This window comes from Ranitomeya imitator, chromosome 2 (assembly GCF_032444005.1).
Source record: "Ranitomeya imitator isolate aRanImi1 chromosome 2, aRanImi1.pri, whole genome shotgun sequence".
Taxonomy (NCBI): domain Eukaryota; kingdom Metazoa; phylum Chordata; class Amphibia; order Anura; family Dendrobatidae; genus Ranitomeya; species Ranitomeya imitator.
In genome coordinates, this window is record NC_091283.1 from 747,377,939 (window position 1) to 747,404,908 (window position 26,970).

Consider the following 26,970-nt stretch of genomic DNA (forward strand, 5'->3'; position numbering starts at 1 on the left):
TATGCGATTGTGGGAAGAGGAGATAAGAGGGGAGTAGAGAAGGAGATCTTGTGAGGATCGGAGGTTGCGTGTAGGCTAATTTCACACTAGTGTTGTTTGCTGTACGTCGCAATGCGTCGTTTTGGAGAAAAAACGCATCCTGCAAAGTTGCCCGAAGGATGAGTTTTTTCTCCCTAGACTTGCATTAGCGACGCATTGCCACACGTCGTATCCGTTGTGTGACGGATGCGTTGTGTTTTGGCGGACAGTCGGCACAAAAAAACGTTACATGTAACGTTTTCTGTGCGTCAAGTCCGCCATTTCCGACCGCACATGCACGGCCGGATCTCCGCCCCCTCCTCCCCGGACCTTCCAATGGGGCAGCGGATGCGTTGTAAAACTGCATCCGATGCCCCCATTGTTCTTTTTGTTTTGCAGTTTGCGTCGGTACGTCGGGCCGACGCTAGTGTGAAAGTAGCCTAAGTACCGGGAGACGAGGTCACAGCGCAAAAACATCCTGATATTACTGGGTCAACAAGAGAAGACATGCTGGCACCAGACTAGAGGCCCTCCCTCGGCCCCCCCTCTGCAGGCTCTCCTTGGTCTCGTCCACCATGACTTTACCTTGCGCCTCATTATCAGACTCCTTCATTGCCGTCTGTACGAGGTTACTTTGACAGGTGTCTGCACACCCAGTACCGTAGGCTGCCGCTAGGTGACGCTGTTGTGTGTGAGCGCACAATGCCGCTCTACTCTACCAGCGCTCGTCTCTGTGCTCCCCTCCGGGCCGGGCTGTTGTTTAGGTCGCTGTTTGTTGTTATACCGCCCGGGGAGCGGGGATGGCGGAGGCCGAGGTAGCGGCTGCTGAAGTGGCGGCTGAGACAGGGAGGGCCGACGCCGAGGAGGCCGAGCTCCAGAGCCCCGGCTGGTGCGAGTCCCAGTTACGTTCATATCGGTTTCTAACCCGTCAGATCCCACGAATGCACCATGCCGATCCCAGGGCGGAAGAGCTCCTCGACAACGAGGTGAGATGTGGCTGTACCGGTCACGTACGGCGTCTGTAGTGACTGCCCATTGATGGGATGGCAGAAGGGTGGTGGTATGGGGGGGCCTGGTGTGGGGGTACATCTCAGATGTGGGGCGGGGGGTGCGCGCCAGGTGTGGGGGCAGGGAAGGGTGTGTGGCGGTGTCAGGGGTGTGTGGGGGGCTGCACCATGTGTGGTGGTGTCAAGCGTGGAGAGAAGGGGCCGTGCCATCTATGGCTGTCAGGTGTGCTGTGTGGTGGTGGTGTAAGGCGTGAGTGTGTGGGGCCGCTCCATGTGTCAGGCGTGGAGAGGGGGGGTGGTCACGCCGTGTGGGGTGCGTGCCATGTGTGGTGGTGTCAGGCGTGGAGAGTAGGGGCCATGCCATCTATGGCTGTCAGGTGTGTGTGTGGGAGGGGTCACGCTGTGTGTGGAGGTGTAAGGTGTGTGTGTGTGGGGCCGCTCCATGTGTGGTGGTGTCAGGCGTGGAGAGAAGGGGCCGTGCCATCTGTGGCTGTCAGGGGGGGAGGGGGTCACGCTGTGTGTGGTGGTGTAAGGTGTGTGTGTGTGGGGCCGCTCCATGTGTGGCGGTGTCAGGTGTGTGTGTGGGGGGGGGGGGAGTGCGTGCCATGTGTGGTGGTGTAAGGTGTGTGTGTGTGGGGGGGGGGTGCGTGCCGTGTGTGGGGGGGTGCGTGCCATGTGTGGTGGTGTAAGGTGTGTGATGGTGGTGCAAGGTGTGTGTGGGGGGGGGGTGTGTGCCATGTGTGGTGGTGTCAGGCGTGGAGAGAAGGGGTCATGCCATCTATGGCTGTGTCAGGTGTGTGGGGGGGTCATGCTGTGTGTGGTGGTGTAAGGTGTGTGTGTGGCGGTGTCAGGCGTGGAGAGGGGGGTCACGCCGTGTGTGGCGGTGTAAGGTGTGGGGGGGTGCGTGCCATGTGTGGCGGTGCCAGGTGTGGAGAAGGGGGCTTCGCCGTGTAAGGCGTAGGGGGGGGGGGGGGCGCTCCGGGTGTGGCGAGTGCCAGTTGTGGGGCAGGTGGACACTGGCACATCAGGGATACTCGGGTGTATGATTCGTTGGATCTCTCAGGTGACTTTACAAATCCCTGTCAGTCACCATGATGAATGTCTGATTTCCCCTTTGGTAGCTGCTCAGCCATTTTGGGTCCACGCACCACCATTCTTTCTTTGGTTCTGGTTTATAACATTTTTCAGAACCCCCCCATCTTCCCCCTTAGATTTTTCCGTGTTAATAGTTGTAGACATGTGACTTGCCGATACTTTTTCGGTGAACACAGGATTAGTTTGCTTAATTTCAAGACCTGGGCTCAGTTGTGGAAACAACCTCCCTGGGTGTCCAAAGAAGGGGTTAAATGACACTTTATCTGGTTATTTATGGTAAGAGGAGGGGTTAACCAAATAACTGTGTAGATGAAATATATGGTAGAGCTAAAGGCCATGAACTGCTGTCACATGTTGTCAATCATTCTAAACTAGAAGTGAATGATAACGTGAGCGGGACATGACTTGGCCCAAATGACCATTAGCTTTCTGTTCCTGACCCATCAGTCTGGCAGAGCGCCAAGATTAGGGTATGTGTAGATGATCCGTAAACGCTGCGGGTTGGACGCTGTGTACTTGTGCAGCGTCCAGATGTAACAGCACAGTGGATGGGATTTCACGAAGTGCCATGCCCACTATGCACCCAGAGATAACTGTGGCTCACCGGCGGAGACTGACATGTGGCGCGTCCCTCCAGACCGCAGCATGTCTATTTCTCTTGCGGAGACACGAGTCTCCTTTAATAAATTTCCCCCACAGAATGTCTTGGACGTTGTGAATCCGCACAGTTCAGTGATCACATACGGATTCACCTGCATTCAATAAACGGCAGCGCTATGGACACAGTGAACGTGCGCTGCATCTAAAGCGCTGCCAGTTACTGATCTTCTGCACATACCCTTAACCCCTTCAAGACCCAGCCTATTTTGACCTTAAAGACCTTGCCGTTTTTTGCAATTCTGACCAGTGTCCCTTTATGAGGTAATAACTCAGGAACGCTTCAACGGATCCTAGCGGTTCTGAGATTGTTTTTTCGTGACATATTGGGCTTCATGTTAGTGGTAAATTTAGGTCAATAAATTCTGCATTTATTTGTGATAAACACGGAAATTTGGCGAAAATTTTGAAAATTTCGGAATTTTCACATTTTGAATTTTTATTCTGTTAAACCAGAGAGATATGTGACACAAAATAGTTAATAAATAACATTTCCCACATGTTTACTTTACATCAGCACAATTTTGGAAACAAAATTTTTTTTTGTTAGGAAGTTATAAGGGTTAAAATTCGACCAGCGATTTGTCATTTTTACAACGAAATTTACAAAACCATTTTTTTTAGGGACCACCTCACATTTGAAGTCAGTTTGAGGGGTCTATATGGCTGAAAATACCCAAAAGTGACACCATTCTAAAAACTGCACCCCTCAAGGTACTCAAAACCACATTCAAGAAGTTTATTAACCCTTCAGGTGCTTCACAGCAGCAGAAGCAACATGGAAGGAAAAAATGAACATTTAACTTTTTAGTCACAAAAATTATCTTTTAGCAACAATTTTTTTATTTTCCCAATGGTAAAAGGAGAAACTGAACCACGAACGTTGTTGTCCAATTTGTCCTGAGTACGCTGATACCTCATATGTGGGGGTAAACCACTGTTTTGGCGCACGGCAGGGCTTGGAAGGGAAGGAGCGCCATTTGACTTTTTGAATCAAAAATTGGCTCCACTCTTTAGCGGACACCATGTCACGTTTGGAGAGCCCCCGTGTGCCTAAAAATTGGAGCTCCCCCACAAGTGACCCCATTTTGGAAACTAGACGCCCCAAGGAACTTATCTAGATGCATAGTGAGCACTTTGAACCCCCAGGTGCTTCACAAATTGATCCGTAAAAATGAAAAAGTACTTTTTTTTCACAAAAAAATTCTTTTAGCCTCAATTTTTTCATTTTCACATGGGCAACAGGATAAAATGGATCCTAAAATGTGTTGGGCAATTTCTCCTGAGTACACCAATACCTCACATGTGGAGGTAAACCACTGTTTGGGCACATGGTAAGGCTCGGAAGGGAAGGAGCGCCATTTGACTTTTTGAATGAAAAATTATTTCCATCGTTAGCGGACACCATGTCGCGTTTGGATAGCTCCTGTGTGCCTAAACATTGGCGCTCCCCCACAAGTGACCCCATTTTGGAAACTAGACCCCCCAAGGAACTAATTTAGATGCCTAGTGAGCACTTTAAACCCTCAGGTGCTTCACAAATTGATCTGTAAAAATGAAAAAGTAATTTTTTTTCACAAAAAAATTCTTTTCGCCTCAATTTTCTCATTTTCACATGGGCAGTAGGATAAAATGGATCATAAAATTTGTTGGGCAATTTCTCCCGAGTACGCCGATACCTCATATGTGGGGGTAAACCACTGTTTGGGCACTCGGCAGGGCTCGGAAGAGAAGGCGTGCCATTTGACTTTTTGAATGGAAAATTAGCTCCAATTGTTAGCGGACACCATGTCGCGTTTGGAGAGCCCCTGTGTGCCTAAACATTGGAGCTCCCCCACAAGTGACCCCATTTTGGAAACTAGACCCCCCAAGGAACTTATCTAGATGCATATTGAGCACTTTAAACCCCCAGGTGCTTCACAGAAGTTTATAACGCAGAGCCATGAAAATAAAAAATAATTTTTCTTTCCTCAAAAATGATTTTTTAGCCTGGAATTTCCTATTTTGCCAAGGATAATAGGAGAAATTGGACCCCAAATATTGTTGTCCAGTTTGTCCTGAGTACGCTGATACCCCATATGTGGGGGTAAACCACTGTTTGGGCGCACGGCAGGGCTCGGAAGGGATGGCACGCCATTTGGCTTTTTAAATGGAAAATTAGCTCCAATCATTAGCGGACACCATGTCACGTTTGGAGAGCCCCTGTGTGCCTAAACATTGGAGATCCCCCAGAAATGACACCATTTTAGAAACTAGACCCCCAAAGGAACTAATCTAGATGTGTGGTGAGGACTTTGAACCCCCAAGTGCTTCACAGAAGTTTATAACGCAGAGCCATGAAAATAAAAAAAAAAAATATTTTCTCAAAAATGATCTTTTAGCCTGCAATTTTTTATTTTCCCAAGGGTAACAGGAGAAATTTGACCCCAAAAGTTGTTGTCCAGTTTCTCCTGAGTACGCTGATACCCCATATGTGGGGGTAAACCACTGTTTGGGCACATGCCGGGGCTCGGAAGTGAAGTAGTGACGTTTTGAAATGCAGACTTTGATGGAATGCTCTGTGGGCGTCACGTTGCGTTTGCAGAGCCCCTGATGTGGCTTAACAGTAGAAACCCCCCACAAGTGACCCCATTTTGGAAACTAGACCCCCAAAGGAACTTATCTAGATGTGTGGTGAGCACTTTGAACCCCCAAGTGCTTCATAGAAGTTTATAATGCAGAGCCGTGAAAATAATAAATACGTTTTCTTTCCTCAAAAATAATTATTTAGCCCAGAATTTTTTAATTTTCCCAAGGGTAACAGGAGAAATTTGACCCCAATATTTGTTGTCCAGTTTCTCCTGAGTACGCTGATACCCCATATGTGGGGGTAAACCACTGTTTGGGCACACGTCGGGGCTCAGAAGGGAAGTAGTGACTTTTGAAATGCAGACTTTGATGGAATGGTCTGCGGGTGTCACGTTGCGTTTGCAGAGCCCCTGGTGTGCCTAAACAGTAGAAACCCCCCACAAGTGACCCCATTTTAGAAACTAGACCCCCCAAGGAACTTATCTAGATATGTGGTGAGCACTTTGAACCCCCAAGTGCTTCACAGACGTTTACAACGCAGAGCCGTGAAAATAAAAAATCATTTTTCTTTCCTCAAAAATTATGTTTTAGCAAGCATTTTTTTAGATTCACAAGGGTAACAGGAGAAATTGGACCCCAGTAATTGTTGCGCAGTTTGTCCTGAGTATGCTGGTACCCCATATGTGGGGGTAAACCACTGTTTGGGCACACGTCAGGGCTCGGAAGTGAGGGAGCACCATTTGACTTTTTGAATACGAGATTGGCTGGAATCAATGGTGGCGCCATGTTGCGTTTGGAGACCCCTGATGTGCCTAAACAGTGGTAACCCCTCAATTCTACCTCCAACACTAACCCCAACACACCCCTAACCCTAATCCCAACTGTAGCCATAACCCTAATCACAGCCCTAACCGCAACACACCCCTAACCACAACCCTAACCCCAACACACCCCTAACCATAACCACAACCCTAATTCCAACCCTAACCCTAAGGCTATGTGCCCACGTTGCGGATTCGTGTGAGATATTTCCGCACCATTTTTGAAAAATCTGCAGGTAAAAGGCACTGTGTTTTACCTGCGGATTTTCCGCGGATTTCCAGTGTTTTTTGTGCGGATTTCACCTGCGGATTCCTATTGAGGAACAGGTGTAAAACGCTGCGGAATCCGCACAAAGAATTGACATGCTGCGGAAAATACAACGCAGCGTTCCCGCGCGGTATTTTCCGCACCATGGGCACAGCGGATTTGGTTTTTCATATGTTTACATGGTACTGTAAACCTGATGGAACACTGCTGCGAATCCGCAGCCAAATCCGCACCGTGTGCACATAGCCTAATTCTAAAGGTATGTGCACACGCTGCGGAAAACGCTGCGGATCCGCAGCAGTTTCCCATGAGTTTACAGTTCAATGTAAACCTATGGGAAACAAAAATCGCTGTACACATGCTGCGGAAAAACTGCACGGAAACGCAGCGGTTTACATTCCGCAGCATGTCACTTCTTTGTGCGGATTCCGCAGCGGTTTTACAACTGCTCCAATAGAAAATCGCAATTGTAAAACCGCAGTGAAATGCGCAGAAAAAAACGTGGTAAATCCGCCATAAATCCGCAGCGGTTTAGCACTGCGGATTTATCAAATCCGCAGCGGAAAAATCCGCAGAGGACCAGAATACGTGTGCACATTCCTAACCCTAACCCTAGCCCTAACCCTAACCCTACCCCTAACCCTACCCCTAACCCTACCCCTACCCCTAACCCTACCCCTACCCCTAACCCTACCCCTAACCCTAACCCTACCCCTACCCCTAACCCTACCCCTAACCCTAACCCTACCCCTAACCCTATTCTAACAGTGGAAAAAAAAAAATTTCTTTATTTTTTTATTGTCCCTACCTATGGGGGTGACAAAGGGGGGGGGTCATTTATTATTTTTTTTATTTTGATCACTGAGATAGATTATATCTCAGTGATCAAAATGCACTTTGGAACGAATCTGCCGGCCGGCAGATTCGGCGGGCGCACTGCGCATGCGCCCGCCATTTTGGAAGATGGCGGCGCCCGGGAGAAGAAGGACGGGACCACGGCTGGATCGGTAAGTATGATAGGGTGGGGGGGGACCACGGGGGGGGGGATCGGAGCACGGGGGGGGGAATCGGAGCGCGGGAGGGGTGGAACGGAGCGCGGGGGGCGTGGAACGGAGCACGGGGGGGCTGGAATGGAGCACGGGGGGGTGGAACGGAGCACGGGGGGGGGTGGATCGGAGTGCAGGGGGGGTGATTGGAGCACGGGGGGGTGATTGGAGCACGGGGGGAGCGGGCACGAGCACGGGGGGGGGGAGCGGAGCACAGGACGGAGGGGAGCCGGAGCAGTGTACCGGCCAGATCGGGGGGGTGGGGGGGCGATCGGAGGGGTGGGGTGGGGGCACACTAGTATTTCCAGCCATGGCCGATGATATTTCAGCATCGGCCATGGCTGGATTGTAATATTTCACCCGTTATAATGGGTGAAATATTACAAATCGCTCTGATTGGCAGTTTCACTTTCAACAGCCAATCAGAGCGATCGTAGCCACGAGGGGGTGAAGCCACCCCCCCTGGGCTAAACTACCACTCCCCCTGTCCCTGCAGATCGGGTGAAATGGGAGTTAACCCTTTCACCCGATCTGCAGGGACGCGATCTTTCCATGACGCCGCATAGGCGTCATGGGTCGGAATGGCACCGACTTTCATGACGCCTACGTGGCGTCATGGGTCGGGAAGGGGTTAATCTCATTACTGCCCCACTTTTGTCCAGGGGCAGGGCTTAGGTAAGGGCTGAGTTTTCATCATTTTATTTTATTTTTCAGACTTTACTCCTCCCTTAAAAAGTACAATATAAAGCTATCAAAATGTTATATGTATCCAAAAATGGTATCAATAAAATTGTGTAAAATTGTTAGCCCACCCCTCAAAAAAACAAGCCATCCCCCAGCTCCATGGACAAAAATATAAGTTACAGGTTTCTGAAAACTGCGACACAAATTTAATTATTTTTTACAAGTGTCTCGTTTTCTCAAACCATCCATCCTTGTTTGGTATTTCCATAATCGTATCGACCAGGAGAATCCTAATGCCAGGACATTCTTGTCTTACAATGAGCGCCGTGAAACCAAATAATGGTAGAACAGCAGTGTTTTTAAACCTTTATTTCTGCATGGGATTTTTTTCGTCCCCCCGTTTTTAATACCATACATAACATTTAAAATTACAACTCATCCTGCAAAAAAAAGTTTTTATTCTCTCACTGATATAACCATTTCCCCAAAGGTGACTTGGATAAAGCGAAATGCCATGGCAGCTTTGATGTCACTTATCATTTGTGCTAGTAATGCCCCTCGAGACATAATGCAAGGCCCTGTGCTAGGTGTATCCGTTTAAAGGGAACCTGTCACCTGAATTTGGCGGGACTGGTTTTGGGTCATATGGGCGGAGTTTTCGGGTGTTTGATTCACCCTTTCCTTACTCGCTGGCTGCATGTTGGCTGCAATATTGGATTGAAGTTCATTCTGTCCTCCAGTCCTGCCAAATTCAGGTGACAGGTTCCCTTTAAGTGCTCCATTAAAATATTGTTTTCTACTGATGGCAAAAGATTTCCTTTTTTTTTTGTGCCACTTCCGCCTACTCAGTTGTTTCAACATAGGGCTCATGACCTCTTTTGCATAGGACTTGGGCTACTTTCACACATCAGGTTTTTTCCGTCCGTCTCAATCCGGCTAAACTTCAAATAACCAGATCTGGTGAATGTTTCCCCCGGATCCGTTTTTTTCCCATAGACTTGTATTGGTGCCGGATGACATTGTGTTTCGTTTGGTTTTCGCCGGATCCGGCAAATCTGCCGTTTCTGGATAAAACGTCCATAGCAACGTTTTTTGTCTCCGGCGAAAAGGCCGGAAGTGCCAGATCCGGCTGTTTGCTAGAATGGAAGCCTACGGGAGCCGGAAGGTACCAGATCCGGAAAATGACGGATTCCGACACCGGATTCCGTTTTTTTTTAAACTGAGCATGCTCCAAATTTTTTTTTTTTTATCCAATTATCTGGATATGCTAGTCGGATCCGTTGAAAAAAAAGGATCCGTCACATCAATTTTTTATAATCTGCGCCGGATCCGTTTTTTCTAACATTCGCCGGAGTGTGCCTGATTCTAAAAACCTGATGTATGAAAGTAGCCTAATTGAGTCAGTGTGGTGCCCTGTATGCTCATCGTGGTCAGGTGACTAGGTCTATACAGACGAAAGATCAATGTGCATGCTGCTGAGTCTAAAAGAAAAAAAAAAATCACCGCCATCAATGAAGGTAGTATTTGCTGGTTCTTGTGCTTTTTTCTTCCTTATAGTCTTCTCTCTCTAGAGTAACGTACGCTTTTTTTGTGGCTTCACTACCAGCGCCTTATTGTCTTGTAGTTGGCTTCCCAACTCTTGCTTTTTCCAGTCGCTTTACCTGCCTTCAGCTGCACCGACATCAGAATGTGCTCATATGGAGTACTGATTGCAGTAAGGCCATGTTCACACAGTGCGTTTTTTACCGCGGAACCGCGGCGGTTTTGCCGCTGCGGTTCCGCAGCTGTTTTCCATGCAGGGTACAGTACACTGTACCCTATGGAAAACAGGACACACTGTGCACATGGTCCGGAAATTGTTAAAAAAAAGACGCGCTGAATAGCTCCCGGAAAAAAGAAGGAGCATGTCAATTCTTTTTCCGGAGCCGCAGCGGTTCTGCACCCATAGACCTCCATTGTGAGGTCCAAACCGCAGTAAAACCCGCAGATCAAAAATATATCTGCGGGTTTTACTGCGATTTGATGTGCAGAACCGCTGCAGCAGGAAGTGCGGGGAGCGGGCGGAAGTGCGTGGGCGGAGTGTGGCTGCCCCCCCCGTGTTCCGATCCCGCCCCCCCGTGCTCCGATGCCCCCCCCCAGTGCTCCGATGCCCCCCCCCCCCCAGTGCTCTGATGCCCCCCCCGTGCCCTAATCTCCCCCCCTTATACTCACCCGGCGTCCCGGTGTCCGTCCGGCCGTCTTCTCCCTGGGCGCCGCCATCTTGCAAAATGGCGGGCGCATGCGCAGTGCGCCCGCCGAATCTGCCGGCCGGCAGATTCGTTCCAAAGTGCATTTTGATCACTGAGATATAACCTATCTCAGTGATCAAAATAAAAAAATAGTAAATGACACCCCCCCCCCTTTGTCACCCCCATAGGTAGGGACAATAAAAAAAATAAAGAATTTTTTTTTTTTTTTTTTCACTAAGGTTAGAATAGGGGTAGGGTTAGGGTTAGGGGTAGGGTTAGGGGTAGGGTTAGGGGTAGGGTTAGGGGTAGGGTTAGGGTATTTTCAGCCATTTTAACCCTAAAAAAATTCCTAGAAAACACAGACTCTGGCTAGAAAACTGCATCAAAAAAACGCATCAAAAAACGCATCAAAAAACGCATCAAAAACGGACCAAAAAAGGACCAAAAAAAGGACCTGCGTTTTCTGCCAAGAGCTGCAGTTTTTTAAAAAACAGTCAGGAAAAAAAAAGGATGGAAATCCTGAACGTGTGAACATACCCTAATAGGTCATCACCTCTGTCCTCCTCCTGAGGTTGGGATTATCAGAACAATCTCCTGCAGAAGCTAATCTCCAGAGTCAGTTGGACCTGTTGCTAACCTTTTCACTGCCATCATCTGTACTCCAAGTGAGTATGTTCTAATATCAATGCAGCTGAAGGCTGGGAAGATAAACTGGGGAAAAGCAGGGGTTTGGAAGTTGCTTTCATGCAATTTTTTTTTTAATTTTTTTTTTTTAGTGGAATGAAAACAGATTCTTTTAAAGGGAATCTCGACACATTTGACCATCTAAACTATTAATACGGGTTCAGGTTGTAGAATGCTTTAAAAAGTCCCACCTGTACGCCTGATATCAGATGCCTTGTTTCTGGGAAATTATCTCGTATCACTTTATGCCACAGGAGACGAATTGCTAAGACCGCGGGAACGGTATAACATTTATTATTTTCTGAGGGGTATGAGAAGTTGTCCAAGTAGTGGACAACTTCTTTTAAATTTGTCTTCTTGCAATCACGTTTTTTGCTTCTCTCAGCTCTGCTGTATTGCAACAATATTGCACCCTGTCTGCCCATGAGATGAACATTACAATGAGGCAACGGATGCATTGAAAAACTGCATCCACTGCCCCGTTGTGCATTTATTTCACAATGTGTATCGGTACGTCGTTCCGACGCATGGCGACGGCCCTGTACCGACGCTAGTGTGAAAGTAGCCTAAGCTGAGAGGAACATGCAGATGTGTCAGGTATAATCAGAGACAGAGGTGTATCTAGGCTTTCAGCACCCGAGAAAGAATTCAGTTTGGCATGCCTTGCCCCTTCCCACAAGTGATTTGCACACTTGCAGTCATGTGCCGACGATCTGCTCTTCCTAATTCTATCAATGTGAAAAACTGAGAGAAGCAGGAAGAAAAGCTAGGTGTCTCATGACTAGATTGGTGGACCCTTGGATGTCCGGGTACCAGAAAATTGCCCACACGGAAAATCGCCCACACGGAAAATTGCCAATTGCTGCATCACAAAGTTTCAGACGTATGGTATTTGAGGTGAAAGGTGAGGATGTTCACATGATGTGTGATCAACTTGTGATTTACAGCTGAGCTGACCTAGTGCAAAACTGCAAACATGCTTAAGATCTGTGGTTTGTAGCAGTCTGTCATTCTCAGCAATAGATAGATCTAGTCTGCTTTCATCTCTCACTGATTCTGCCTTACTCCTCTCACCAACCCAGAACAGCAGCACAGGCAGAAACAGCAGCAGTGTGATCCAGAGGAGCCATCACTGCTATCAGTACCCACAAAAGAATCACTGTATTATCTGTGGAGTTACATGGGACTGCAGGTCAGATCTAATACATTATCATCTCAGTGGGTGTCCACCAAAAGCAGGGTGCTGCTGGCTGAGATAGATGGTCCTGGAAGCCCAGAAGGCACAGCAGAAGAGTCAGAATCTGTCAGAGGAGCGGAAGTGCCATAGCAGCTCCGCTCTCCCATTGACTTCAGTGGCAGTGAATCTGGCACCTGCACTTCCTTCCCTGTCCACTTATGACTGCCAAGAGAAAGAGTGAACAGACCCTACCTAGTTACTGTATGTATCATACACATAAACTGCAGTTGCAGGCAGGGGTAGGATGGAAGGAAATGCAGAGTGGATTTGAATAAGGGTTTCTAGGCCCAGACACCACAATGAGAGTAGAATAAGGGTCTCTAGGCCCAGACACCACAATGAGAGTAGAATAAGGGTCTCTAGGCCCAGACACAGCACAATGAGTGTGGAATAAGGGTCTCTAGGCCCAGACCCACCACAGTGAGAGTGGAATAAGGGTCTCTAGGCCCAGACACACCACAATGAGAGTGGAATAAGGGTCTCTAGACCCAGACCCACCACAGTGAGAGTGGAATAAGGGTCTCTAGGCCCAGACCCACCACAGTGAGAGTGGAATAAGGGTCTCTAGGCCCAGACACACCACAGTGAGAGTGGAATAAGGGTCTCTAGGCCCAGACACACCACAGTGAGAGTGGAATAAGGGTCTTTAGGCCCAGACACACCACAGTGAGAGTGGAATAAGGGTCTCTAGGCCCAGACACACCACAGTGAGAGTGGAATTATTGTTAGCACAGTGGAATGACAAGAACAGAATCCGTACTCTGGGACTAGGGATGAGTGAACCGAACCTGGAGAAGTAAACTGGGCCCAGAGACCTTTGTTGAAATCCATTCTGCATTTTCTTTGCTGCCTGTGTTGTGCTGTATTGTATTTCATGGAAGTCAAGGACAATCACCCGGCAGCTAATTATTTGCAGGTGTGCAATGATTGTTTAATAAACTTAAATCCAAGAAGTATCGTTTCTCCTTGCGGAGAGTGACATAAGCATGTCGAGGTGAGGAGACTTAAAGCCGCAATGCTCCTCTGGGAAATATGCAAATTGTCTCTTCAGAGAGGAAGAGGACTAGAACTCTAGTGCCACCTATTGGAAGTAGGAATCCTAAGTGTCGACCCTTTAATGAGCCTTGTCACATGACTTAGGATAATAGCCAAACCAGAATCTCAATTTGCAGACACTGTGTTTCGGGGTACTGCCCCTCGTCAGTGCAAAGTGGAGATCTGGTTTGGCTGACTGAGAGGCGTCTGACATTCTGTTAGGATTGCTACATTTGTATTGAATGATCCTACAATTTCCAGTGTCATTAATAATGGTGAGGAGATACTGGGATTTGTTGCTACTGATGAGAATTGGTCAGTATCACAAAATAGTTTTTTTTTTTTTTTTTTTTTTACATCCAGTTACCTTATAGTTAACGTTGTCTCTGATTGGACTCCTTCATTCTTTTCTTGTCCTGATGCTATGATTAATTTTCACAGCCACATGTCTGGTCTTCTGCAACACATCCCCACACGATTCCCTTAAATTTAGGAGTGTCATTATAATGCTCCTGAATAAAAATATCTGCCCCATACTGAGCCCCCAGACAAATAATTGCCCCCCCACTATATTCCCTGCAATAAAAATGACCCACAAACTGTCCCTTTTATGGTACGCACCTTCCACACTGCCCCTCTTCCCCCTGCTTGGTATACTGTCCCCTCCTCACACTACTCGGTCTCTATTCCGTGCCCACTTACACTTTTCTCCCCTCATACTGCCACTTCACACATTTCACCCGCCGTTCTCATATTGTCTCCACTAGTGATGAGCGAGTGTACTCGTTGCTCGGGTGGTCTCCGAGTATTTGTGAGTGCTCAGCGATTTAGTTTTTGTTGACGAATCTGCATGATTTGCGGCTGCTAGACAGCTTGAACATGTGGGGATTCCCTAGCAACCAGGCAACCCCCACATGTACTCAGGCTGGCTAGCAGCCGTAAACCATGCATCTGCGTGGACAAAAACTAAATCTCCGAGCACTCACAAATACTCGGAGACCACCCGAGCGTGCTCGGGGGAAAACCCGAACGAGTGTACTCTCATCACTAGTCTCCACACATTTTCCCCCTGCAAACCATACTGTCTTCTCGCACATTCCCCCCGATTCCCCATACTGTGTCTGCACCCATCCCATCACCCTCTCTCCCTATACTCTGTCCGCATACATTCTTTCTCTCGATCCTTACTGTGTCCCCACCAATTTCCCCCACTCGCCATACTGTTTCCTTTTATGTCTTCCCTCCACTTGGGTCCTCAAATCTTATTTTGACCTCCTCCCCCACATTACAATAAATCTTCGCCGCTTTCAGCTCTATTGGAGCACTTACCATCATCGTTGTATGCGCTGGAGAGTGATGTCAGCAGCGTGATCACTGACCTGGTGCCAGCATGTGAGGGGAGTATAAGCTTTATTATTTTATGGGGACCAAACATTTTGATCAATAAGGGGGTTGTCCTAGTGGTGGACTACCCCTTTAATGGACATTTGATGTCATACGTTACAGTTTTCACATCAGCAAGTCCCAACAATGGGAAAATATTATGCAGTGATTACATCGCGGTGTAGATGGCTAAAAGCAATATATAGTAGTAATATTGCATCTGCTTTGTCGCCATGGAATAACAAAGCGCTTATTGTAGGAAGACCACAACATTGCAGTGTAATCTCCGCTCTGATCCTTTTATATATGTATAGTATGTTTATCAGTGGTAAATGTATAACAGAGGAGTGGTGCTGCCAGGAGTAAGGCACCCTGCCTGCTGATCACGGGTCTAGTCTCCGGAGGGCACACTTATCAGATAAGGTGCGTTCTTGGATTCTGGTTAATGAACCACTACATGTTCCATTTGTTTAGCTAAGCTCCCAGGTTAATGTGGATGTGGTTTGTTACCTGATCCCAGACTGTGGCATGCGTGTTTCCATTATCATTCACAGCACATTGGTTGGTGCTTACGTGCTGCAATTCTGATGACCACACAGGTAAATAAGCCCTAGGTTTGGTCATCACTTCTATTATTAGAACTCTTGTGTGCCACCCTAATTTACTGTAGCATACACTAATCATTTCCAGTTTCATTTAACACCTACAGTTATGGCCAAAAGTATTGACACCCCTGCAATTCTGTCAGATAATACAAATTGTCTTCCTGAAAATGATTGCAAAAAGAATTCTTTGGTATTATCTTCATTTAATTTATCTTAAATGAAAAAACACAAAAAGTATTGTCCTAAAGCCAAATTGGATATAATTCCACACCAAACATAAAAAAGGGGTGGACAAAAGTATTGGCACTGTTCGAAAAATCATGTGATGCTTCTCTAATTTGTGTAATTAACAGCACCTGTAATTTACCTGTGGCACCTAACAGGTGTTGGCAATAAGTAAATCACACTTGCAGCCAGTTGACATGGATTAAAGTTAACTCAACCTCTGTCCTGTGTCGTTGTGTGTACCACATTGAGCATGGAGAAAAGAAAGACCAAAGAACTGTCTGAGGACTTGACAAACCAAATTGTGAGGAAGCATGAGCAATCTCAAGGCTACAAGTCCATCTCCAAAGACCTGAATGTTCCTGTGTCTACCGTGCGCAGTGTCATCAAGAAGTTTAATGCCCATGGCACTGTGGCTAACCTCCCTAGATGTGGACGGAAAAGAAAAATTGACAAGAGATTTCAACGCAAGATTGTGTGGATGTTGGATAAAGAACCTCGACTAACATCCAAACAAGTTCAAGCTGCCCTGCAGTGCGAGGGTACAAAGTGTCAACCCGTACTATCCATCGGCGTCTGAATGAAAAAGGACTGTATGGTAGGAGACCCAGGAAGACCCCACTTCTTATCCCGAGACATAAAAAAGCCAGGCTGGAGTTTGCTAAAACTTACCTGAAAAAGCCTAAAACGTTTTGGAAGAATGTTCTCTGGTCAGATGAGACAAGAGTAGAGCTTTTTGGGCAAAGGCATCAACATGGAGTTTACAGGAGAAAAAAAGAGGCATTCAAAGAAAAGAACACGGTCCCTACAGTCAAACATGGCGGAGGTTCCCTGATGTTTTGGGGTTGCTTTGCTGCCTCTGGCACTGGACTGCTTGACCGTGTGCATGGCATTATGAAGTCTGAAGACTACCAACAAATTTTGCAGCATAATGTAGGGCCCAGTGTGAGAAAGCTGGGTCTCCCTCAGAGGTCATGGGTCTTCCAGCAGGACAATGACCCAAAACATACTTCAAAAAGCACTAGAAAATGGTTTGAGAGAAATCACTGGAGACTTCTAAGGTGGCCAGCATTGAGTCCAGACCTGAATCCCATAGAACACCTGTGGAGAGATCTAAAAATGGCAGTTTGGAGAAGGCACCCTTCAAATATCAGGGACCTGGAGCAGTTTGCCAAAGAAGAATGGTCTAAAATTCCAGCAGAGCATTGTAAGAAACTCATTGATGGTTACCGGAAGCGGTTGGTCGCAGTTATTTTGGCTAAAGGTTGTGCAACCATGTATTAGGCTGAGGGTGCCAATACTTTTGTCTGGCCCATTTTTGGTGTTTTGTGTGAAATTATCAATGTTTTGCTTTTTGCTTCATTCTCCTTTGTGTTTTTTCATTTAAAGGGAACCTGTCACCCCGTTTTTTCAGTATGGGATAAAAATACTGTTAAATTGGGCCTGAGCTGTGCGTTACTATAGTGTATTTTGTGTGCCCTGATTCCCCACCTAAGCTGCCGAAATAACTTACCAAAGTCGCCGTTTTCGCCTGTCAATCAGGCTGGTCTGGTCAGATTGGCATGGTGACATCGCTCTTTTTTCCCCCAGATCTTGCATATCTTTCTGTTGGTGGCGTAGTGGATTGCGCATGCCCAACTTCTGAATCCACTGCGCAGGCGAAGAGAAAACACGCGATCGGCGCTCTTTCCCTGGTGATCGGTGGGGTCCTCTGCTGCCCGGGGCTTCAGGAAAATGGCGAGATGCGAACTCTGCTTCAGGAAAATGGCCGCCGCGATCTCCATCTGCGCACGCGCGGTATCCTGCGGCCATTTTCCTGAAGCCCCGGGCAGCAGAGGACTCCATATGCGCACGCGCGGCCTCAGGAAGATGGCCGCCCCCACCGATCACCAGGGAAAGAGCGCCGATCGCGTGTTTTTTCTTCGCCTGCGCAGTGGATTCAGAAGTTGGGCATGCGCAAACAACGGAAAGATATGCAAGATCTGGGGGAAGAAACAGCGATGTCACCACGCCCATCTGACCAGACCAGCCTGATTGACAGGCGAAAACGGCTGATGGTATTGCATTATGTGTAAGGTAGGGTTCTTGGCTGCAGTTCTTCCATGAAGACCATGGTGTACCTGGTGTACCAGGATCACACTGGTTGCTGCCAGTTCTGACCTGATTGCACTGCTAGACATCTTCCTGTTTTGAAGGGAAGTAAGCATGATGTCCTATATTTGCTCCACTAAGTTTCCTTCCTCCACGACCTATGACGTGTGTGCGTATGGATATATGTATGTATGTGTGTACATACATGCATGCATGCATGCATACATACATACATACATACATACATACATACATACAGTGGGGCAAAAAAGTATTTAGTCAGTCAGCAATAGTGCAAGTTCCACCACTTAAAAAGATGATGGGCGTCTGTAATTTACATCATAAGTAGACCTCAACTATGGGAGACAAACTGGGAAAAAAAAATCCAGAAAATCACATTGTCTGTTTTTTTATCATTTTTTTTGCATATTATGGTGGAAAATAAGTATTTGGTCAGAAACAAACAATCAAGATTTCTGGCTCTCACAGACCTGTAACTTCTTCTTTAAGAGTCTCCTCTTTCCTCCACTCATTACCTGTAATAATGGCACCTGTTTAAACTTGTTATCAGTATAAAAAAACACCTGTGCACACCCTCAAACAGTCTGACTCCAAACTCCACTATGGTGAAGACCAAAGAGCTGTCAAAGGACACCAGAAACAAAATTGTAGCCCTGCACCAGGCTGGGAAGACTGAATCTGCAATAGCCAACCAGCTTGGAGTGAAGAAATCAACAGTGGGAGCAATAATTATAAAATGGAAGACATACAAGACCACTGATAATCTCCTTCGATCTGGGGCTCCACGCAAAATCCCACCCCGTGGGGTCAGAATGATCACAAGAACGGTGAGCTAAAATCCCAGAACTACGCGGGGGGACCTAGTGAATGAACTGCAGAGAGCTGGGACCAATGTAACAAGGCCTACCATAAGTAACACACTACGCCACCATGGACTCAGATCCTGCAGTGCCAGACGTGTCCCACTGCTTAAGCCAGTACATGTCCGGGCCCGTCTGAAGTTTGCTAGAGAGCATTTGGATGATCCAGAGGAGTTTTGGGAGAATGTCCTATGGTCTGATGAAACCAAACTGGAACTGTTTGGTAGAAACACAACTTGTTGTGTTTGGAGGAAAAAGAATACTGAGTTGCATCCATCAAACACCATACCTACTGTAAAGCATGGTGGTGGAAACATCATGCTTTGGGGCTGTTTCTCTGCAAAGGGGCCAGGACGACTGATCCGGGTACATGAAAGAATGAATGGGGCCATGTATCGTGAGATTTTGAGTGCAAACCTCCTTCCATCAGCAAGGGCATTGAAGATGAAACGTGGCTGGGTCTTTCAACATGACAATGATCCAAAGCACACCGCCAGGGCAACGAAGGAGTGGCTTCGTAAGAAGCATTTCAAGGTCCTGGAGTGGCCTAGCCAGTCTCCAGATCTCAACCCTATAGAAAACCTTTGGAGGGAGTTGTAAGTCCGTGTTGCCAAGCGAAAAGCCAAAAACATCACTGCTCTAGAGGAGATCTGCATGGAGGAATGGGCCAACATACCAACAACAGTGTGTGGCAACCTTGTGAAGACTTACAGAAAACGTTTGACCTCTGTCATTGCCAACAAAGGATATATTACAAAGTATTGAGATGAAATTTTGTTTCTGACCAAATACTTATTTTCCACCATAATATGCAAATAAAATGTTAAAAAAACAGACAATGTGATTTTCTGGATTTTTTTTTTCTCAGTTTGTCTCCCATAGTTGAGGTCTACCTATGATGTAAATTACAGACGCCTCTCATCTTTTTAAGTCGTGGAACTTGCACTATTGCTGACTGACTAAATACTTTTTTGCCCCACTGTACATACATACATACACACACACACACACACACACACACACACACACACACACACACACACACACACACATATACACACACACATACATACATACATACATACATACATACACACACATACATACACATACACATATTCTAACACATTGGGTATTCTAGAATATGCATGTCCACGTAGTATATTGCCCAGTCACGTATTATAATGCTCCATGCAGTTATGGCCCCATAGAGGCCGGCTGGCCTCGACCAATCAGCAAGGCGGGATTTCCGAGACAGACAGACAATTAGACCCTTAGACAACACAATGGCGACACTTGACAGCAGTGGAGGACAATGATGATTCCAGAATTCGCGGCAGACTGTGCCTGTCGCTGATTGGTCGAGGCCAGGACAGACAGACAATTAAACCCTTAGACAATATATCTATCTATCTAATGCAGGCTCAATGCAGGGACGTGTATGTATGTATGTATGGTCTATAAGGGCGCACACACTGTTCCCTTCCCTAACAGAACCCAGTGCAGCTTTTCCTCTGTGGACATTACCTAGGCACTACAAACTGCTGGAGGCTGGGGTGTATAAAGGATGTAGTCTGCGTACAGAAGCCATGTTTTCTGTCACGTACTTCTGAAGTTACACCAACACTTCCTCATCAGTAAGGAATGGAGTGTCAGCTGTGGTTTGGCTTATTCTGGTCATGTGTATACAGCGCAAATCTGTATATATGTGAAGTGGATGCTGCACACTTGCGTGCTGCCACATTAGAGGAAACCACATTCTCGCAGCCGGAGGTTGGAAAATGTCACCTTTACATCCTCTATCTCTGTGAATATAATTACTTCACTCATGGAAGGAAACAAAATCCAAGAGCCTGTAAGGCTGCATTCACACATGTATCCGTTTATAACACATTTTTTTTTTCCTTCCGTGTTATCCGTTTTGCATCCATGTTGCATCCTTCGTTAAAAATGGGAAGGTTATTATTTTTCACCCATGTATAAAGGATCTCCATAGACTTTAATGGCCCAGTCTGATCTTTACAACAGATGAAACTAAGGCTTTCTCAGAGTCTCACGGACTGCACATGTGGACTGCTAACGGCCACTAAATCTTGTACATCAGTGCTGGGGTTTGTGTGTGTTAGAGGGCTCGGGAACTAAGCTCTCCCCACAGTGTAGATGACGGCTTAGCTGCGATCACTGCCGTTGTGCTGTAACAAGAATTTAAATTAACCCGTATGGTAAGCGCTGTACTGCGGAAAGAAAAAACTGGAAAATTGTGTTTTCACCACTGCTTCAATAAAAACCTCGAATTCAATAAATTGATCAAAAGGTCATGTTCCCCAAATTGGTATCAATGAAACAATTGGGGTATGTTAAATAACAAAACAAAAAAAAACTGTCACAGAGCTTGATCAGTGGAAGAATAAAAATATTATGGTTCTCAACAGGCATCAACATTTTTTTTTTTTTCTTCACTAAAACCTCCCAAAGCAATGGCAGAAATGCATTTTCGTTTTTTTTTCCACAATTTCTTACCACTTGGATTTTTTTTCCTGTTTTTTCAATACATTGATACAATGAATTTTGTAATTCAAAACTAAAACCTTGTCATGCAAAAAACAAGACATCATACTGCTATGTCGGACAAAAAAAAAATTGTCTGCTCCCTAAGAAATTAAAACAAATGAGTGTGGTTCAAAAAAGCTGGCTTGATAACCTCCAACAACCATATCTCAAACCCCTTTACTATCTCAAATGGCACTAGGCAGGGGTGCCCCCTATCACCCCTACTTTTCAACTTGGCCCTTGAACCCCTAGCCGAACACATTCGTAGCAATGCCAAAATTAAAGGTATCCATACCCAACACAAGGAACACAAAATAAGCCTATTCGCAGATGATATCATTTTGACTTTAACTGACCCCCAAAACTCTTCATCTGAGGTTTTTAGTGAGCTGCACAAGTTCTCAGATTTATCCAACTACAAAATCAACCAGTCAAAATCGAATATCCTTCCCCTTAATCTTGACACTAAACAAACGGATGTAATAAAGGATAAAACATCCCTTAACTGGTGCAACAGAGAGATTCCTTACCTAGGTATTACTCTCTGTAACAATCTCCACCTCATGGTGAAGATAAATCTGAGAAATTTGACAGATTCAATAAGCAAAGACTACTTAATCTCTAAAGAAAAAAATCTCTCTTGGTGGGGAAAAAATTATATCCTTAAAACACATATCCTTCCAAAAATTCTATATGTTCTCCGATGTCTCCCTCTGCCCATCCCGGTCATACTCCTAACAAATATCCAAACCTTGTTCAAAACCTTCTTGTGGAGAGGAAAAAAAGCTAGGACTTCTTCCTCATCATTATACAGGAAGAAAGGGAATGGTGGGATGGGCCTTCCTAACATTATTGCCCATTATCAAACCCTTCTGATTAAACAAAGTGTCCATTGGATTTCCCAACGTGAACCTCCGGCCTGGTTTGACTTGGAATTATTTTTAAATAATGGCAAACAGTTAAGTAATATCATCACTCAAGCAATCTCAAACCATCTTCTAACTTCAACGCTCACCCTCTATTCCAGGCCATTGCCCAAGCCTGGCGTAAATTCTCCAAACCAAGCAGACGGACACACAAATTCTCCATTCTTAAAAACATACCCCTTACTCTTATTTTTAGCCTCTCTAATATAACCCTCCCTACAATTTGGCCAGAATTTAAAATCACAAAATTGGGAGATATCCACAACGGCTCCAATTTCTTAGACTTTTCATCCCTGAGGAAAAACTTTAACGTTCCTCACTCCTTTTTTTTTTTTTTTAGAATTCATCCTCTTAAAAGCTAATGTCCTCGCTTTTCTTAATTCAAAAATGAACTTTACCCACTCCTCAATAAGTCTTACTCAGTCCTCACCATAAAATCTTCTGGAGTCATGGTTTTCTCTATGACTCTTTCAACGATGACGATAGTCTGTCAAAAAGCCCTTATATGATCACCTGGGAAAAAACCCTAAAATCCACCTTCTCTCCTGAGCAATGGGAAGAAGCTCTCTCCAAAACGTACAACTCCACAATCTCATTCCCACTTCAAGAAACATACTTTAAAACTATTAGTAATTGGTACCTTACCCCGGCAAAATTAGCACACTTCGGTCCTTCAAACTCATCCTCACCCCTTTGCTGGAGAGACTGCGGCTTCAAGGGAGACCTATTACATATGCTTTGGGAATGTCCTAGATTCAAAATAGTCTGGTCTTGGATCTCTACAACTCTCAACAAACTCTATAACAAAACTTTAACCCTCACCCCTCAAATGGCCCTTCTTTCCCTTAACCTGGACGAACTAGACTTGGCACTCCAACCCATTTTTATTCATCTTTGTCTTGTAGCAAAAAATCTCATCACTTTCCACTGGAAAAACAAAATACTCCCAAATCCAGAGGCTATCCTACACCTAGTCCAGCAACACAGATCACATGAACTAAAATTTGCTTTGATTAGCAATCAGTTTGCAAGATTTTACAAAAAATGGAACAAATGGGACAAGGCCTTTCTGTCCCCCATTACTTAATTTCCCTCACCACCAAATTCTAGGTGCAATACCATTTAATTGTATATTCCATGCACTATCTAACGGTACAATCCTTGTTAAATATTTGCTCACATATGATTGGCCTTAATTGGCTTGCAATCTCTCGTTTGTTTATTTGTCTATGCGTTGGTTCGCAGTTGCTTCGTTTAAACCTTATGACCTGGACATTATGTACCCTATAAGTGTATATCACTGTTATAATGTTGCATTGCTTTTTTTCCCTATACCCCTCCCTCCTTTCCCCTCCCCCTTATTACCCCTCCTTTTTCTCTCCCCCCTCCTCCCCTCCCCCCCCCCCCCCCCACCGTCCTATCCCGCCCTTATTCCCTTTTCTTGCCTGTTATTTTAAAATCCAAATAAAATCTTTGTAAAGAAAAAAGCTGGCTTGATTCATATACATTTTTTTTTTTTTGCCTTATTGAAATTACTTGTAACACTTTACTTTAATAGATAAACCAACCCCCTTTTATGCCTGTGCATCCACTGTCACAGAAGGGGGCTGGCTTAGTTACTGAAATGAGTGAGTTATCTAGCCCCCGTGACTTACCGTAACTCACTGCTGACACAGGAAATAATCTCAGAAACTGGGCATGAGCTGGAACCTGAGACCGATGTTAATATGTAGAGTCCAGTTGCCTGTACCAACTAGCAATGTATGTGTGGGCAGCTAGAGGATGTCTCATGCCATCTTTTCTTCTTTTTTTGGACCAGGAGCCGGTGGTTTTGACTGACACAGATCTTGTGCATCCAGCACTGAAATGGGACTTAGATTATCTAAAAGAAAACATTGGAAATGGGGACTTTTCTGTGTACAGTGCCAACAGCCACAAATTTCTATATTATGATGAAAAGAAAATGTCAAACTCTATGACCTTCAAGCCCAAGTCCATGAGGGAAGAGATGAAGTTTCCAGAATTTGTAGCCCAACTAAGAGACATAGAACAAAGAGGTAGCAATGAAAGGTAAGTTGGCTCTGTTACCTGACTAAACTTGCTTCACTGATTATTTTTAGGGGTCTACCACAAAAATCTACAGCAGTTATTGCCTTACCCAATTGTTGCGGTCTGACAATTGATGTGGCCTCCCATGAAAAATAGACCAGAACACTATTGGAAAGCAACAGTCACCACATTGGAGTGCATGACCAAAGATTAATCCATGATATTGGTTGTAAATGCCTAAAGTTGTCCATACCCTTAAGGTAACACACACTAAACTCTTGGCTTGGTGACTTATGCATTTTTTTTCCATGAGAGATCGGACAGAAAGTCGCTTTCAGACTCTTCTGGTAGCCATTTGATTCCCATGAACAACAGAGTATCAGCCAGTGATGTTCCAACGGCCAGATATCTTCTCAGCGGTCAGAAGAGTCGGGGGACCCATTACATGTCAGATGGTCAGTGGGTTTGGTCAGCTTTTGTCTAATTTGTATGAAGACCTTTGACAGGTTTCCAGATTGTTGGCACCGTGGTTGAATAGTGAGAATTGACGTGCCGTGCACAGCATTATACACTGCTCAAAAGAATAAATGGAACACTAAAATACCACATCCTAGAGATCACTGAAATATTACAGTTGCAAATCTTTATTCTTTACATAGTTGAATGCGTTGAGTGCAATAAAACATAAAAATGATCAATGTAAATCAAAATTAATATGCCATGGAGGTCTGGATTTTTAATGATACTCAAAATCAGTGGAAAATCAAGTTCTAGGCTGATCCAACTTCAGTGGAACTGCCTCAAGACAAAGAAATGGTGCTCAGTAGGGTTTGTGGCCTCCATGTACCTATATGACCTCCCTACAACACCTTGATATTCTGCTCCCAAACCTGGATTAAAGAATCGGTCAACTCCTGGACAGTCTGTGGTGCAATGTGGCGTTGGTGGATAGAACAAGAGATGATATCCCAAATGTGCTCGATTGGATTCAGGTTTGGGGAACGGGCAGGCCAATCCATAGCATCCATGCCTTCATCATGCAGGAGGGACTGCTGATACACACTTTAGCCACATAAGGCCTAGGATTATCATGCATCAGAAGGAACCCAGTGCACATGCATATGGTCTAACAAGGGGTCTGAGGATCTCATCACGTTACCTAATGGCAGTATGGAGTACCTCTGGCTGTTGTGGCCCTCCAAAGAAATTCCTCCCCACACCATTATTGACCCATTTCCAAACGGGTCATACTGAAGGATGTTGCAGGTAGCAGAACGTTCTCCACGGAGTCTCCAGACTTGGTCACATCTGTCACATGCTCAGTGTGAACCTTCTCTCACCTGTGAAAAGCACAGGGTGCCAATGTTGAATCTGCCACTTGCCTTGCACAGTTTTGGGCTGTAAGCGCAAAACCCACTTGTGGACGTCGGGCCCTCATGGAGTATGTTTGACAGTTTGAGCAGACACATTGATGTTAGTGGCCAGCTGAAGGTCATTTTGCTGTGCTCTAGCACTTCCCCTCCTGTTCCTCTTTGCGCAGGTCTTGCTGCTGGATTGTTACCTCCTACGGCCCCCTCCACGTCTCCTGATGTACTGGCCTGTCTCCTGCTATCTGCTCCATGCTCTGGACACTGCTAACAGACCCAGCTAATCACCTTGCCACAGCTCGCATTGATGTGTCATCCTGGATGAGCTGCACTACCTGAGCAACTCCTGTAGGTTGTAGACTCTGCCTCATGCTACTTTAAAGTACCCCTAGAGATGAGGGCAATGACCAAATGCAAAAGTGGTCAAAACAGCCAAAAAGCAAACCACTCCTTTTTTTTTTTTTTTTTTTTATAGAGATTGTTTTGGTAATTGTATATCTCTTCTACCTGTTGTCTGTTCCATTTGCAAAATGGGAGAAATTGATTAACAATTGGTGTTAATTCTTAACTGGACAGCTTGATTTCACAGGAGTGTGATTGACTTGGAGTTATATTGTGTTGTTTAAGTGTTTCCTTTTTTTTTTTTTTTTTGAGCAGTATCTCCTCTTTCCAAGTCTCTCAGTCAATGTAACTACCCTGGATGCGTCAAAGTTTTTCTAGGAGGGAACACTGCTAGTGGCTGGTTATTGGACTATAGGGTTAAACCGATTGCAAATGCTAGTGTGTGTGATTTATTTATTTATTTTCTTCCTTTTTTAAAGAATTTGAGTGGGCAAGACATCTGCCTCCTTGGGAACATTGTGTATAATGCAGAATATGAGGCTGGTGAATAATCCAGTCACCCAAGAGTCTTAGGGTACCGTCACACACTGCCATTTCGATCGCTACAACGGTACGATTCGTGACGTTCCAGCGATATCGTTACGATATCGCTGTGTCTGACACGCAGCAGCGATCAGGGATCCTGCTGAGAATCGTATGTCGTAGCAGATCGTTTAGAACTTTCTTTCGTCGCTGGATCTCCCGCTGGCATCGCTAGATCGGTGTGTGTGACACCGATCTAGCGATACGATCTAGCGATGCGTTCGCTTGTAACCAGGGTAAACATCGGGTTACTAAGCGCAGGGCCGCGCTTAGTAACCCGATGTTTGCCCTGGTTACAAGCGTAAAACTAAAAAAAAACAAACAGCACATACTTACATTCTGGTGTCCGTCAGGTCCCTTGCCGTCTGCTTCCCGCACTCAGTGACTGCCGGCCGTAAAGTGAAAGCAGAGCACAGCGGTGACGTCACCGCTGTGCTGTGCTTTCACTTTCACTTTACGGCCGGCAGTCAGTGAGTGCGGGAAGCAGACGGCAAGGGACCTGACGGACACCAGAATGTAAGTATGTGCCGTTTGGTTTTTTTTTTACGCTGGTAACCAGGGTAAACATCGGGTTACTAAGCCTGCGCTTAGTAACCCGATGTTTACCCTGGTTACCCGGGT

At 45.8% G+C, this 26,970-nt stretch overlaps 1 protein-coding gene across 1 annotated transcript in view; it reads left to right on the forward strand.

The window, feature by feature from the left end:
• The first annotated feature begins 738 nt into the window (after positions 1-738).
• HIF1AN (hypoxia inducible factor 1 subunit alpha inhibitor) overlaps positions 739-26,970 on the forward strand; it is a 61,435-nt gene continuing 35,203 nt past the window's right edge. Inside the window, exons 1-2 of the mRNA XM_069753277.1 lie at positions 739-1,004; positions 23,829-24,079. Of these exons, the coding sequence (XP_069609378.1) occupies positions 819-1,004; positions 23,829-24,079 (437 nt within the window). The 5' untranslated portion in view covers positions 739-818. The remainder of the gene's footprint in view (positions 1,005-23,828; positions 24,080-26,970) is intronic.